We start from the raw sequence: 13,706 nt of genomic DNA, 5'->3' as shown, positions 1-13,706 counted from the left end.
GCCCACAAAGGTCTCATCGATGTGTCCAGTCCTTGGAGGGACCATGGCAGGTCATGGCCCGTAGTCCATCAAGTAATTGGAGATTAATCAATGTTCTTGTAAAGGAGTGAACAGGTTCACTGTGGGCTCTTGGCAGATGCGATGCAACGTGGAGATGTGGAATTTGTTGGGGAAAAGAAAGTGTGGCCACTAAAAAAAATTCCTCACATGATTTACCTTCTTCATGTGTAGACAATTTTGCCTGAAGGTAACTTGAATAAGAATAACATAGATGAGTTAGACTAAGCCTGATCTCTCCTATCCTTAATAAAAGTGAAGAATGAATGTATATTGGGTAATAACACCAGCTGACAAGGGTGAAATTTCAGATCTGTGACACTAACCTAGGAAACAAGGTTTTCATCAGGTACCTAAAGTCAGAGATAAGCCCTGGCTGTGTTTCTGAAAGTCCCACCAGGACCTTGACTGAACACTTAGGAGTCTGGACGCTTGCAAAACCTGTCCCAAAACCCCTTCCTCCCTCAATCCTTGCAGGTTTCCAGCACATTCCTGTAGTTACTTTAGAGCCCAAACTCTCTCCGCTTTACCAGACAGTAAAACATACAAGGTCTGAGAATTTTGCCACTTTACTCCCCTAAGGAAAAAAATGACTTTTCCATTTCCAGTATTCCAGGGGCAACACGTTTGTTACAAGGTGCTGTAAAGAAGATAGCACGTCTTACCAGCCTCAGTGAGTACACTGGCTTGGCTGAGCGACAGCAGCAGGACTTAAACCAAACAATATTAAGTCATCAATCTACTTGTAGCCTTGAGCCTTGAGCACTTTCAGCTGAAAGCACAGTGTAGAACGACTCATTTGCTCTGAGTTATACTGGTTCTCAAGTCTTTCACTGGATAAAAACACACGTTGTCGCTTTTAGGGTTCTGTGAAGGTTTGTTTCTGTATTTAGAGTAAATTTAAATGCTATCTATTTCATTTCAAGAACTTTATTTGAGTGTGAAAATCCCTCATATATCTTGCACAACTGTACAAATAACACTTTTGTCCATTTTAGGCGTAAACATGGTTATCATCACACTGGGTGCTATCAAAGATTTTATTTACAAAACAATTACTAAAATGTCTGATGTCATATTTCCATTTATTTATTTCTTACCCATAGGGTAATAGGTCCACCATAATTGCTTGGTGCATTTTATAATACAGGAGGAAAAGCTATGTTAATAAAATCTAACAAAAACTCACAAATAGCTACAAATCTGACAGAAAATGCCTAAGAAAATTCTCCCCAAAATACAATACATTTTTCCACACATACACAGTACTGAATAAGTTCAAAGGCACAGCTTTGAATTTTGCTTTTGTAGAAGTATATGGAATTATCACCATGTGAAGGAATTGAAAGAACAGTTTCATACCTGTCAATAGGTAATTAAATGAATAATCATGTTTGCATTGTCATTTTCTTTACATAATTGCTTCATATCATCATATTTAACATATGTGGCTCTGAATCCAAAATCTTCCCAGTCCCCAAGTCCCTTCTTAACCTTGTCATTACTGACCAGAGAAATTAGATTTTTCCAGATTGTGCAAACTTAACACAAATACATATATAATAAGAACAATAGTCAACTTAAGGCAGTGTATAATTCAATGCTACATGTCTTTTCTTCTCTTTTGTAAAGATCAAACTTACTGGATCAACAGAAAGGTGCATCAATATACAAAGTTAGGTGTAAACTGAAACCTACAACAACGCATGTCTTTTAAGGAGCCAGGTAGAGGAACTGATATGAACAAGTGATGACTTGGCAGGATGGTTTTTAAGGAATGCATTAAGAGCTTAAAAGAAGAACAGATGACAGGGCTTTGCTGAGGGTGAATTTCCTGTCTTTAATTCAAATTATAAATAGGTCCTGTTCCAGTACTTTTTTTGTAAGACTCGTTAACGTTTGTCAATAAGAGAGGGGAGCAGAAATGGCTCGCTCAATCTGACATCACACTGGGTTGGCCCACATGCCAGAACTAAAAAAGGCACAGATTGGCCCCAAAGGTGGTCTCAGAATAGCACAAAAATAATTTTCGGCTACAGGAACATTCGGTCATACTGGTCTGCAATCTGCCCACATTATGAACTACGTTTATCTGCCCAGGATCTTTTCCATCTTCACCTCCCTTGAAGAATGTTCATGAAAATTCCCACATGAAGTTTTCAGACCTCTTTTAAGAATATGGGCTTAGCCGATACCAGTCATTTTCATTTAGCCCAACCTGTGGTGGCTTCCCCATTGATGTAGGCAAAGCCAGGAAAGTGTTGCATGTGCTCATATTCAGAATTTCTGCGCGTAGTCAAGGGGGTGTACATGTCACTAGAATTTCCATATCTTGTGGAGTGCATGGATGGGCTTGTGTAGCAGGAGTTCGCGGCCGGGACCTCCGGCCAGCGAGGAGTCACTGGTGTGGGATGCAGCCTTGGAGTACTGCTCATCAAACAGGGCTCCATTCTTGATGTTGGGCTGTTGAAAGGGTACTACAATGAAAACAAAGAAAAACAAATTAAAGAATTATCTACCACATACTTAATTTTAAAGTATGGGCTGGTGGTATCACAATTCCTTGTTTAAAAAACCCAAAAACATATGAAATAGCAGCCCTCCAACAACTAGGCAACATGCTGAAGGTGGAATATCACTTAACTAAGTGCCTGCAGCCAAACCAAAGTGTCAGGGAAAGTCTTGCAAAGCAGCCACTGCATCCAAATATTGAATTAATTTACCAAAGATCTAGGTACTGGCAGGTATATCTGTGAGCAGAAAAATAAATTGAATTAATCTAATCTTTTTCTCACAGCTTTTACTTGGAAACTTACTATTCAGTAAAAAACAGAGTATAAAATATCCCGAGACTTGCTCACTCAACTGAGTTTTGAGGGAGGAGAGCAAAAGGATCTTTATTCCTGGAAAGGTGCCTCACCTTTTAAATGTTCACAAGCCATCCTGCCAGTACCTGGAGAGGAATAGTGTGGTATGCCTCAGAGTGAGCCGCTAATTGGAGAACTTATGAAAAGAGGCAGGAAGAAGAAGAATCTGTCTATTCCCCAGCTGTTCGCAGTGACAGTTGGAAAATAGAAATCAAAGTTCAACAAATGCCTCCCACTAAGGAGAAGATGTGCTGAGGATAGGATAGACAGGAAAAGAGAGAAGAGCTTTCGCCCTCTATATCCACAGGCTGCCCAGCAACAGAAAGTAAACTTATGTTATGTTAAGCTCATGAGTGCCGCTTAACACGTATTTATCTTATTGCCTGTCTTACAGGAGAAGATCATGTGTGCTGTGCCTAAGAAATGGCTCTCCTTGGTTTGCCCTCCTATTATCCATCTGTGCTGTGGAGATGGTTAGGATTCCTGTTCCCCTTGACCAGCCATGTGTCTTCAGCACTTCTACACTTTACACGCAAATGTGTCCATACACACAGGGCTGTACCTTTTCTACAAAAAGTGTCATAACTTTAAACCTCACGATCTTGGATTGGTTGACACTGTGATATTTCCTTAACTAGAAAGCTGTCGCCAAAGTAGGACTATCACTTCTGATGCTTACAAACCTTGCAAGCTGCATGCCAAATTTTTATATGGCTGAGGGCTGTAAAACCCCTTCCCCATATTTTGGAGTGTCCCAGAGAGAAGAGCTGCCATAGCTGTTCCTAGGAGGGAGATGGCAGTGATTCCCAAAGGGTCTAATTACATTACTCCACTGCCGGATGGGGCTGGGGTTAATCAGTTGCATAAGTGGGTCCCCAAGGCAATTACAGCAATGCCTCCACGAGGAGTTTCTGCTGACTCCCTCCAGACCGCAGCCAGGAAGGCAGCCCTGCCTTGGCAAACATATTCGAACAGTTCACAAGCCTCAGGCAGCTCAAAAGCCACACACTGGCCACTCATAATTAGAGAGGAGGAGAAGACTATTTTTGACCAAAATACTGCAGTTAGTGATTTAGCATATTCCACCGCCTCCTGGGGAGACAGGCCAGTTAGCAAATGAGAAAGAGAGTAAAGCTGTACAAAGAATTATTTACCATATATTTCCCAACACCACAGAATGTGGATTTACTTGTGCAATCAGCTGCTGAAACAGGTAAATGGCAGCACCATAGTGGAGCATCAACAATTCAACTGGTACTGCTAATAGAGCTATCAGAACAAGCTGTATTGGCATCACTGGCAACAAGTCTTTACAAGACTTCCATCTTCACCCCAGTGAAAGGCTTTTCAGCAGGAAAATTTAGCAAAGCTTAGATGCTTACTGCAGAAAGCCTTATATTCCTTTGCAGAAGAATCAAGTTGGCAGACTTGCTGGCTTTCCAGAAGCTTTTGTTGAAGATAAGAGCTGCCAGTGCCCAGCAACAACAAAACTCAAGCTTTGAAGTTTTATATGAGGTGATCTGAATATATGATCATGGTTCTCACCTTTAACTCATTAATTAAAGACAGGACAATCTGTCAAAAGACAAACAAATTGCAAGTATTCTAAGTAAACAGAAGAGGTTCTGGAATAAGTTGAACAATTTTCATATTTATAATGTTTGGGAGACTATGTAGTAGGTTTAGGATGCAGCTTTCCTGGTCTGCACTGGCGATACACTGAAGTAATTTTCATGCTAGTGCCTGGTGAGTGCCTTCACCTGAACAACTTGGTGAACAAAGGTCCTGCCATAATGAATAAATACAGAGGAAACGAGTTGTCATGTCATTCACTACGCCTTCAGAGTTGAATTCATCTCACCTAACTCTAGTTGTCAAAAAGTCATGCATCTAATAAAAGTGAATCATCTGTGCTCTGTCTACAGCCACCAGAAGAATTTGTCAAACCTTGAGATAAATATTTAAGACAGAAGATGAGCAGTCTTCAGAAGATGGTTCTTCTCTTCCTCCTGCTACATGATGTAATCCATTAGAGAGTAGTCCCTTTTCCATAGTCATCAAATCCATAAGTTGTTTTTCCTGGCTGATCTCCAATGTCCCACTAATGACTACAAAATGTTTTGAGATGGTAGGAGTCAGGACCAGGATGGATCATTGGGGAAAAAACACACCACACAAATAATACATTTTTAACTTTCTGTTTTCTGTATGTCACTTGTGGAGCTGCAAGGTGTGGGCCAAGCTAGAAACATTCTTCTTTGTCTTCAGTAGTGTTTTACTTGATAGCAATTATCATGGTCTTTGCCTTTATTACCCGTTGATCTATACCTGAAGTCACTGTAGATTCTTATATTAAAGAATATACTTCCAACAAGATTAATCTAGACTTTTGCCATAATGCACCAATGATCATCTCTTGTCTTCTTCCCAGTGTGGTATTTCATCTGCTCTGTTGTTCACCATAACAGAATCCTTTGCCATCCCAACTCAGTGCAATTTTCCTTTGAGGTTGTGACTTACAACAGGGGAATTTCTTGCTATCATACCCCTTACCAATGCCAAGAGAAAGCCCTGGCTTCAGCCCGGGTAATTTGCTACTTGACACTTCGTAAACTGCAAAACTTTCATGCATGTGCAAAAGGAACAAAACAAACTCCGGGAATATTGTGGTGAGTCTCCTGGTTGTACACGGCATTATGTGGGGAAGCCACATAACGTCTTATAGGTAGTTTGGACCTAAACCTGTGCCGTTGGGGGAATGAAAGCTTGGCTCCCAGAGTGAACTTCAGGATGCACTGAAAAAGAAAGATAATCCTCCTGCTATCTGCAGCCAAGAGGCCACGCTAAAGCTTACTAAGAAGGCAAGGCTGTGCATGAGGGGACAGGATACAGTGCGCTGCTTTTCCTTTTCACCAAGTGCACCCGATGCAGCTGTGTTTATGAATGTGTCATGAATGTAAAAAGAATAATTGCTTGAAAATAACATGGACCTTAAATATCTAGTATTTTACAATAAATTCTGTTATGACTAAATGCAAGATGGAAAGTTTTGTAATGGTAGGTCAGCTAATCGCAAATGAGTCAGTGACTTCTTTTTCCCTACAGTGAAGAGACTATTGAAAGACAATATTTTTAAAGTACTCATTGGCCCCTGCCTGACTATTAACTCACCCAGTGAAGCATCTATTCAGCCTTGTTGGAGTGTCCAAAGCGTAGCCATCTGGGCGGATGCCTGCCCATGCTGCCTGAATCACCTTTCACACTCTACATCCGGTTCAATGAAGAGTGCTTAAGCATGCTGAACTCAAAACACTGGGGCCTAGTGATCTTTGCCAGATATAAAAGCGACGTTTGTTGGAGGGCTCTTGACAGGAAATTACCATTTTCTCGGTTAACTCACACTTGCTGCTACTGCTGCCGTTAGACCTAGACAAGAAGCCCTTTAAGCCTGGGAGACTTTGAGCAGATTATTGTTCAGGCTTGCCCAAAATTGTGAAATTAATTCAATTTCTTTTAGTATTATTTTAGAAAATACAACGTTAACTATATCCTCCCTTGAAATGAAGACCGAGTTCCTGCAGTGTGAGGATGGAGAATAATCTCTTTATTCTTATCCTCAGCTCACTGACTGATTATGCATGGAGGTGAAAGGTGTCTCTGTCCAAACAGCAAAATATTTTCCTTGTGAATGTGGCTCTGGCTTTACATTGCATTAGCTCACACTCTTGCAGAATGCTCTAAGTTAATGTTGTATGTTAGCCACTACTTTAGCACTTGCAGATAACTCACACCAGAAATTATAGTGACTGTGAAGAACTGGCCATAAACTAACTTCATAAAAATATGCTCAAAATCTCAAAAAAAAAAAAGACATAATCAAAACTATTGATTGATTGCATCTCTATAACCCTTCATTTAATCCTTTTCTCCACAAATTGAAGCTTACTGAATATTAGTCTGTCAAATAGGTTGGGCAAAACTTTCAAGCCAATCTAAGTGATTTTGGCACCTTTGAGAATGACATTTGGAGCCTTATGAAAATGTTAATTGTAATTATTTAAAAATAAGTTAAGACATCTGTTTCCTGTTGCATTCAATACATAATTACTTCAATTACATTCTAACAATCTCAAGTCCATTATGAAGCCATACAGTTAGGAACAATGATTCTTGTTGCATGGGTGGGATTTGGACAGTATTTTTTTCTTTCTGTCATTACTACGTGTTTGATGACAGAGAGGTTATTGGGAAGGATATATTATTCTTACTGCATTGGTATAGTCGTGAGTTTATACTGTCTATGTGCTGTATTCCCCTTCTTTTTTTTGTGAAGTAGATGGTCCAGAACAACATGAATGGACACTAAAGCATGGGCTGTGTCTCTGAGGGGACTCTTTTGCTCCCCCACTGTAACAAAAACTGTTTACTAGTTTATTCCAGTGTTGCCCCCATGTAAATCCTGCTGCAGAGGCATATGAAGGGAAGCGAAGACATGGTTGGGTAGAATCATCGTATGCAGCATTGCACAGAGAAACAAAGAGGTGCTGAAACTCATAGGGCATTTCTGGGAAGATATCTGAGACCACTGCAGTCCTCGGAGCAGTTTAGAAGACTCAGAGTACAAACACTGTTTAAACTGTTTAAAGCTCCTGTAACTCTGGCCCTAATACTGTGCTCTGTGCCCCTGAGGGGTGCAGACCCAATCTACCGCGTACCAGCAGATTGTACTACTGCAGCATTTTCCAGACTGGTTTGTTCTGTCCAGACCATGGAAGTAAACTATGCTGTTCTTAAACTCAATCTGTCAACAACAAAACAACAGTGCAAGCGCTTGTTGATACAAATGTGCTCCTCCCAGTCCCAGCTGATTAGTGCCTCTTCAGGGCTGAGCCCCAGTTCAGGAACAGCTGACCCTGGCTATGCTCCTGTGTGCAACAGGAGATAGCTTAAAGGGGGGGGTGGGGGGTGGGTGGGGAAGGCTTGTCTTTAAGGTGGGAACTGTCTCTCAAGGAACAAAAAGGGAAACACACCACTTCTATGGCTCTGTTAAGTACCTCCACCTGAGGAACACCATTTGGACATGGTTGCTCCATTTCAGAAGTGCAAAGAAGGAAAAGGTAAAATAAGGCTGTATGCAGCACGGGGTCTAGGAGTGCTTCCCAGGTCAAAGTGGCTGATCTGGCAGCTTCTTTACTGAGTCCCTCCTACCTACTCTGGGATCAGGTTTGCACAGAAAGGCTGGAGGGGAGCTGCAGCTCCAGCAGGTTCCTGCTCAGTACAACTGAGAGAACAGGATGTTTGCATGCTCCCCAGACTATGTCTGCCCTGCAGCATGCATGCAGTCCTTAGATAAGTCCTGCATATAGAGCATCTGTCACAAGAGAAACTAAACAGATGATAACTCTTAAGTCTGGAAAAGAGATGACACGGAGGAGGTGAGAGGAATGTTGCAGATCTATAATGTTTTGAGTGGCAAGAGTATGAATATTGCCTATTCCCTATTCCTCATCATCCAAAAAACATAGGGCACCCAGTGCAATTATGAGATAACAAACTTAAAATTAACAAGAGAATATATGTTTCATGCAACCCATCTCCAAGTCTATAAGTACAAAAAAGCTAAAAGAACTAAAAAGCTCAAAGACAGGGTAATGGAGAGCAGTTTGCTACAAAGTACAACAGTCCAGCTACTGCTTCCTACTCAGGATGTTCCCAGGTCAGCTCTTGCCAAAGACAGTGTGGCTATGCTGGTGAAAGGACCACTCTCTACTTACCCTATTTCTAAGACACCTCCTCCATACATTTGTCTCTGTCCATTGCTGGAGATAGGACCTGGACAAATGGACCTACAATATGATTCACTGCAGCCATGCGTTAGAGTACTTACACATATGTGTCATATTTTTGCTGGTTTTCATACTGTAAGTGATGTACATTCATATGATGTGCATCTTTATGTGTTATCAGATCAAAATATAAAAATATATACTGCTGCAGATTTCTCTAATTACTCTTCCTAATAAAAGTGTTATCTGTATGATTTACAAAGAAAAATTACTGCAGCATGAATTACTTTGTGTTTATCCTTGAAGAGTTGGAATTATATGAATTGAAACATTTATGGATAGCCTGGAAGAAGATCAAGACCTGACCAGCCAGAGTGAAAGCTGCAGACAAAAGCTGTGATCAAAAGCCAGTCAAACATACATTGTGGAGGTGGATTAGGTGGTGACATTGTGAAGGGGTTACCTTTGAAGGGGGTACATCTCTGCTAAACATAAGTTGATAAGAACACTCAGAGGCTTTTACACAGAGTTGTTGCCTATTTTCTACCCTGGCATCTGGTACGTAAAACTGCAGAGGCAGAGAACTGATGAAACATAGTGTCAGTGTAGATGTATTTATGTACACACATTACACAGTCCCCTTCTATATGATGATGGAGTAGCATCATAGGATTATATGCACTTCTGCACTATGGTGTAGAGATTTAGGTAGTAACAAATCCATCCGTAGATCATTTTTCTTTATTTGTGTGCCAGGCTCCTGGCCAGTAAGCCAAGTCAAGAAATGAGCAATCAGGCCTGGAGTTACAAGGAAGCAACTGTTCTGAGAATTATTCACAGATGCTGATGAAATTAAAAAAAAAATCGGATTAAGACCAAGGTTTGAACAGACTGTCCCTGTCAACAAAAAGACTCTTAGCCATCAGTGGGAATTAGTCAGCCTATGCTGCCAGAAGAAGACGGTTTTAGGCTTATGCTGGGTTAGTAGCTGCAGATATTACTTCAGCACAGAACATTTACTCCCCAATAAAGTTTTTTGCAAGCCATCTACTCCTTTTTTTTTTCCTTCTTGTCCATCTGAAAGCCACTGATCTTTATGAAACTATGAGCTACTTATCAAAATTTCTATTCAGCCCAAAGTCACAAGATACCACATTCCTCTGTGAGCCAATGTAAGCTGCAAGACCGTCTCAGAGATGGGAGATAATAATAACCTCAAGGCCTCTCACCAGTCTGTTGCAGGACAGGGTGTGAGCAAGCATGCAGCTCTGACACATGATGAGTCAGTGGTATCAGCCTTAGCAACTACCACTGTCTCAGTTCCTCTAACACTAGGGGATTCAAATTATCCAGAAGCCTCTCACTAACATGGATTTGCCACTGGTCAGGTGAGTTAGGCTTGGCTTGGGATACCCACCTGCACTTTTCAAGAGCTGAACATAGTACGAGATCTACAGCTGTGTGACCCCTTCCCCAGCACAGCCCCACTGTAAGGATTCCAATGACAAAACCACAGCAGACATCCTAAAATTAATACAACGCAACCCCATCATTGTATTGTCAGGCTGGGATCAACATCCTAGATATTGACAAATACAATTTAAAGGGTCACTCATGCCATTCCCCTTTCCCAGCTGTTCAGTTCCCCGCTTCCACCAAATAAAAGTTATTCCCTCCATCCCCTTTCCACTTTTTTTATTGATGGTCTATAAATCTTATCTGCAAAGTGATCCATTTTAAAGTTCTACTAAACAAATGAACAAAAAAATCACAACTCTCTATTTTTCGTTAAGAATATTTCTCTGGGATGGAAAATAGCCTCAAAATAACTGGCCTGATAAAACCTGGAGTATGTTGCTCTCTTCCCCAGAAAGAGGTTGGACATGGTGTTTTTTGAGACCAAAATCACAGAATCACAGAATGGTAGGGGTTGGAAGGGACCTCTGGAGATCATCTCATCCAACCCCCCCTGCTTGAGCAGGCACACCCAGAGCAGAGGGCACAGGAATGTGTCCAGGCAGGTTTTGAATGTCTCCAGGGAAGGAGACTCCACAATCTCCCTGGGCAGCCTGTTCCACTGCTCTGTCACCCTCACAGGAAAGAAGTTCTTTCTCATATTCCGGTGGAAATTCCTGTGTTCCAACTTGTGCCCATTGCCCCTTGTCCTGTCATTGGGCACCACTGAAAAGAATCTGGTCCGATCCCCTTGACACCCACCCTTCAGATATTTTTATAAGTATTGATGAAATCCCCCTTCAGTCTTCTCTTCTCCAGGCTGAACAAACCCAGGTCTCTCAGTCTTTCCTCATAAGGGAGATGCTCCAGTCCCCTGATCATCTTGGTAGCTCTCCGCTGGACTTGCTCAAGCAGTTCCCTGTCTGCCCTAAACTGGGGAGCCCAGAACCGGACACAGTACTCTAGATGTGGTCTCACAAGGGCAGAGGAGAGGGGGAGGGTAACCTCCCTTGACCTGCTGGCCACACTCCTTTTTATGCAGCCCAGGATACTGTTGGCCTTCTTGGCCGCAAGGGCACATTGTTGGCTCACGGTCAGCCTGCTGTCCACCAGCACTCCCAGATCCTTCTCAGCAGAGCTGCTTTCCAGCAGGTCAGCCCCCAACATATACCAGTGCATGGGGTTGTTCTTCCCCAGGTGCAGGACCCTACACTTACTCTTGTGAGCAAGTCTGCACTTGCTCTTTTAGGTTTTTTACTAAAGATAGTAATTTACAGCTGCAGCCTAAAACCCACCTCAATTACATGTCACCTGTTTTGGCTCAGACCCCTGTCTGGGACAAGGTGTGTGTCTGAACTCATGTTTGCAGAGGAGAACTTACCCCACATAGAGATTTTTTTTTTCATAGGAGTTAATCCCTAGACACTATCCTAAAGAGCATGATAGAATATTAGCTAAAGTTGAGCCAGAGTTCTATATTTGGACTGAATGTAGACTATTACAAAGAGTTCTTTTGAAGAGTTATGGTCAATGCCTCCTCTTCTCAGCTGATCATGTTACCACAGCCGTACACATTGCATTTCCTCCGGTTTCAATATAGTGGCAGCTGTTTAGATATTAATTGCAAATTTGGCTTCCTGTATTTTGATTTTGCAATGTCATGAGTCCTACTGCAATTCCTTGCACCATGTTCCCCTCAGGAAGTCCACTAGAAAAAGAGTAGAATCATAGAGTCATAGAATCACAGTAGTTCCCTAATGTCTTATTAGGGATATCTTATGAACTTTTTGGTTAAAGGTAGCTAAGAAAGGACGTATCGTCAGGGCAGGCATTTCACAGAAGTTCACTTAACTTTAAAAAGAATGTCAGCAAATTCCATATTAAACAATTCAAGACCTTTAGATTATTTCTGAAAGTAAGGTTTCAGTTTGTAGCTCCTTTCAATACAGATAGGGTTTTGTTAGCTGTGTCCTACTATGAGATTCCATCTCAGTCTATAAGCAGCATGAGAAAGAACATGCTAAATACAAGTGGAAATAATTTTGCTTTCAAGTGTGATCATTAAACCATAGCTGTTCTTCATGTATATTAGGATAGTCCAAGGGCTAGCAAGAGAGGAAGAAATGATCTTACATCTGCACTTGTAGAGACAGCCTACTACAGTATGAAAAATACTTGCATGGTTTTAATGTATATAATTATTTCCACATAACATCTTAACCAGGACATTAGTAAACCAAAAATGTGTTGATCTTGCTTTGCTCTTTTTATTTCTTGCTTAACTTGTGCTGTCTATATCTGTGACAGACAGTTGTCAGAGGGTAGAAAGAAACTCCTTGTGCGGATGATAACATTTCTGAACAGTAGAAGCCTAATTCTCTGTTTTACACACAGATTCATGGCCTTACAGACTATTACAGAAACAGCACTTGTGGGTTTTCTGTGGTTGATGAACCGACTTTAAGTAAGAAAGTGATGCATTTTGGAAAAAGTCTTGAGATAGCGAAGTAATGCCTGTACTGAAAAAACAATGACTACAAACCTATCACAGGACACTGTACTTAAACGTTCACTTACTGTTCCTATTAAAGACACAGCAGCTGCAGCAACCCTCAAACAAATCCTGACACCTCATGTAGTCTGACCAACCAGGTGCTACACAAATGGGCAAGAAGTTGTAGACTTGTTCTTTCCATAAGCTGGGGAGCCGTTGTTGAGCTGGTCCAAATGAGCGTATTGGGTTTGTATAGGACAGTCCTCCCAGCAGATCTCAAAAAGCTTTAAGGAGATCAATAGCATTATCCTTATCTTACAGCTAGGGAAAATGAACTATAAAAAAGAGAAATCATCACCTGGGAGACTGATGCCAAAGACCAGAATGAGATGCAGGTTTCATGTGTTCTAGTCCAAAGCACTATCAAATTCACATATTTGCATCTGGTATGAAACTGTTCCAGTCCAGTGATGATAGTTTAGTGTGGTGGTCCCTAATATACTTGCATAAATTTCCAGTAGGTAAAGCACAAGAGGTGCCATGTGGGCGGAATACACCAGTGCCATCTCCTCCTGCCAGTACCTGCCTTTTGCAAACCTTCGAGCAGAGACCCCCATCAATATGGACCATCAATGACTAGACTGATGACAGCTTATTGATTCAGACAGCTAATATGCTGATAAATTTGCAAGCACAATTTTACTTAAAATTTTATAGCAAGCATTGTCAACTAATAAATCCCACTTACCTGTGAAGAGCTTCTGTGGTAAGCTGAGTAGTGAAGTGGTCCAGAAATAGCAGTATCATGTGGTAAGGATGGATACTGACTCTGCATCGGATGGGGATGCTGATTGCTATAGCTACCGTAGTTGTAACTTCCTGTGTATCTAAAATCCATTTTAAAACATTATTTAATAAGCATAATAATTGTATTCCCACTAATAATTCTAGAACTTTTATGAAACATACAGTTGCACTTTTTAAAATAGAATATTTTTAAATAGCCTTTTAAAAAAAGATATTTCCCAGCTCAGCTGGGAAGCAGAT

At 41.2% G+C, this 13,706-nt stretch overlaps 1 protein-coding gene across 1 annotated transcript in view; it reads right to left on the bottom strand.

Moving 5' to 3' along the window:
• Positions 1–1,013: 1,013 nt before the first annotated feature.
• The window catches only part of RFX4 (regulatory factor X4), a 95,981-nt gene continuing 83,288 nt past the window's right edge, over positions 1,014–13,706 (bottom strand). Inside the window, exons 17-18 of the mRNA XM_075089499.1 lie at positions 13,408–13,546; positions 1,014–2,534 (exon numbers count right to left, since the gene is read on the bottom strand). Coding sequence (XP_074945600.1) covers positions 2,262–2,534; positions 13,408–13,546 — 412 coding nt within the window. The 3' untranslated portion in view covers positions 1,014–2,261. The remainder of the gene's footprint in view (positions 2,535–13,407; positions 13,547–13,706) is intronic.

The sequence above is a fragment of the Phalacrocorax aristotelis genome, chromosome 1 (assembly GCF_949628215.1).
Source record: "Phalacrocorax aristotelis chromosome 1, bGulAri2.1, whole genome shotgun sequence".
Classification (NCBI taxonomy): domain Eukaryota; kingdom Metazoa; phylum Chordata; class Aves; order Suliformes; family Phalacrocoracidae; genus Phalacrocorax; species Phalacrocorax aristotelis.
The sequence above is the reverse complement of the archived record's forward strand: the minus strand, read 5'-3'. Positions and strand labels throughout refer to the sequence as shown.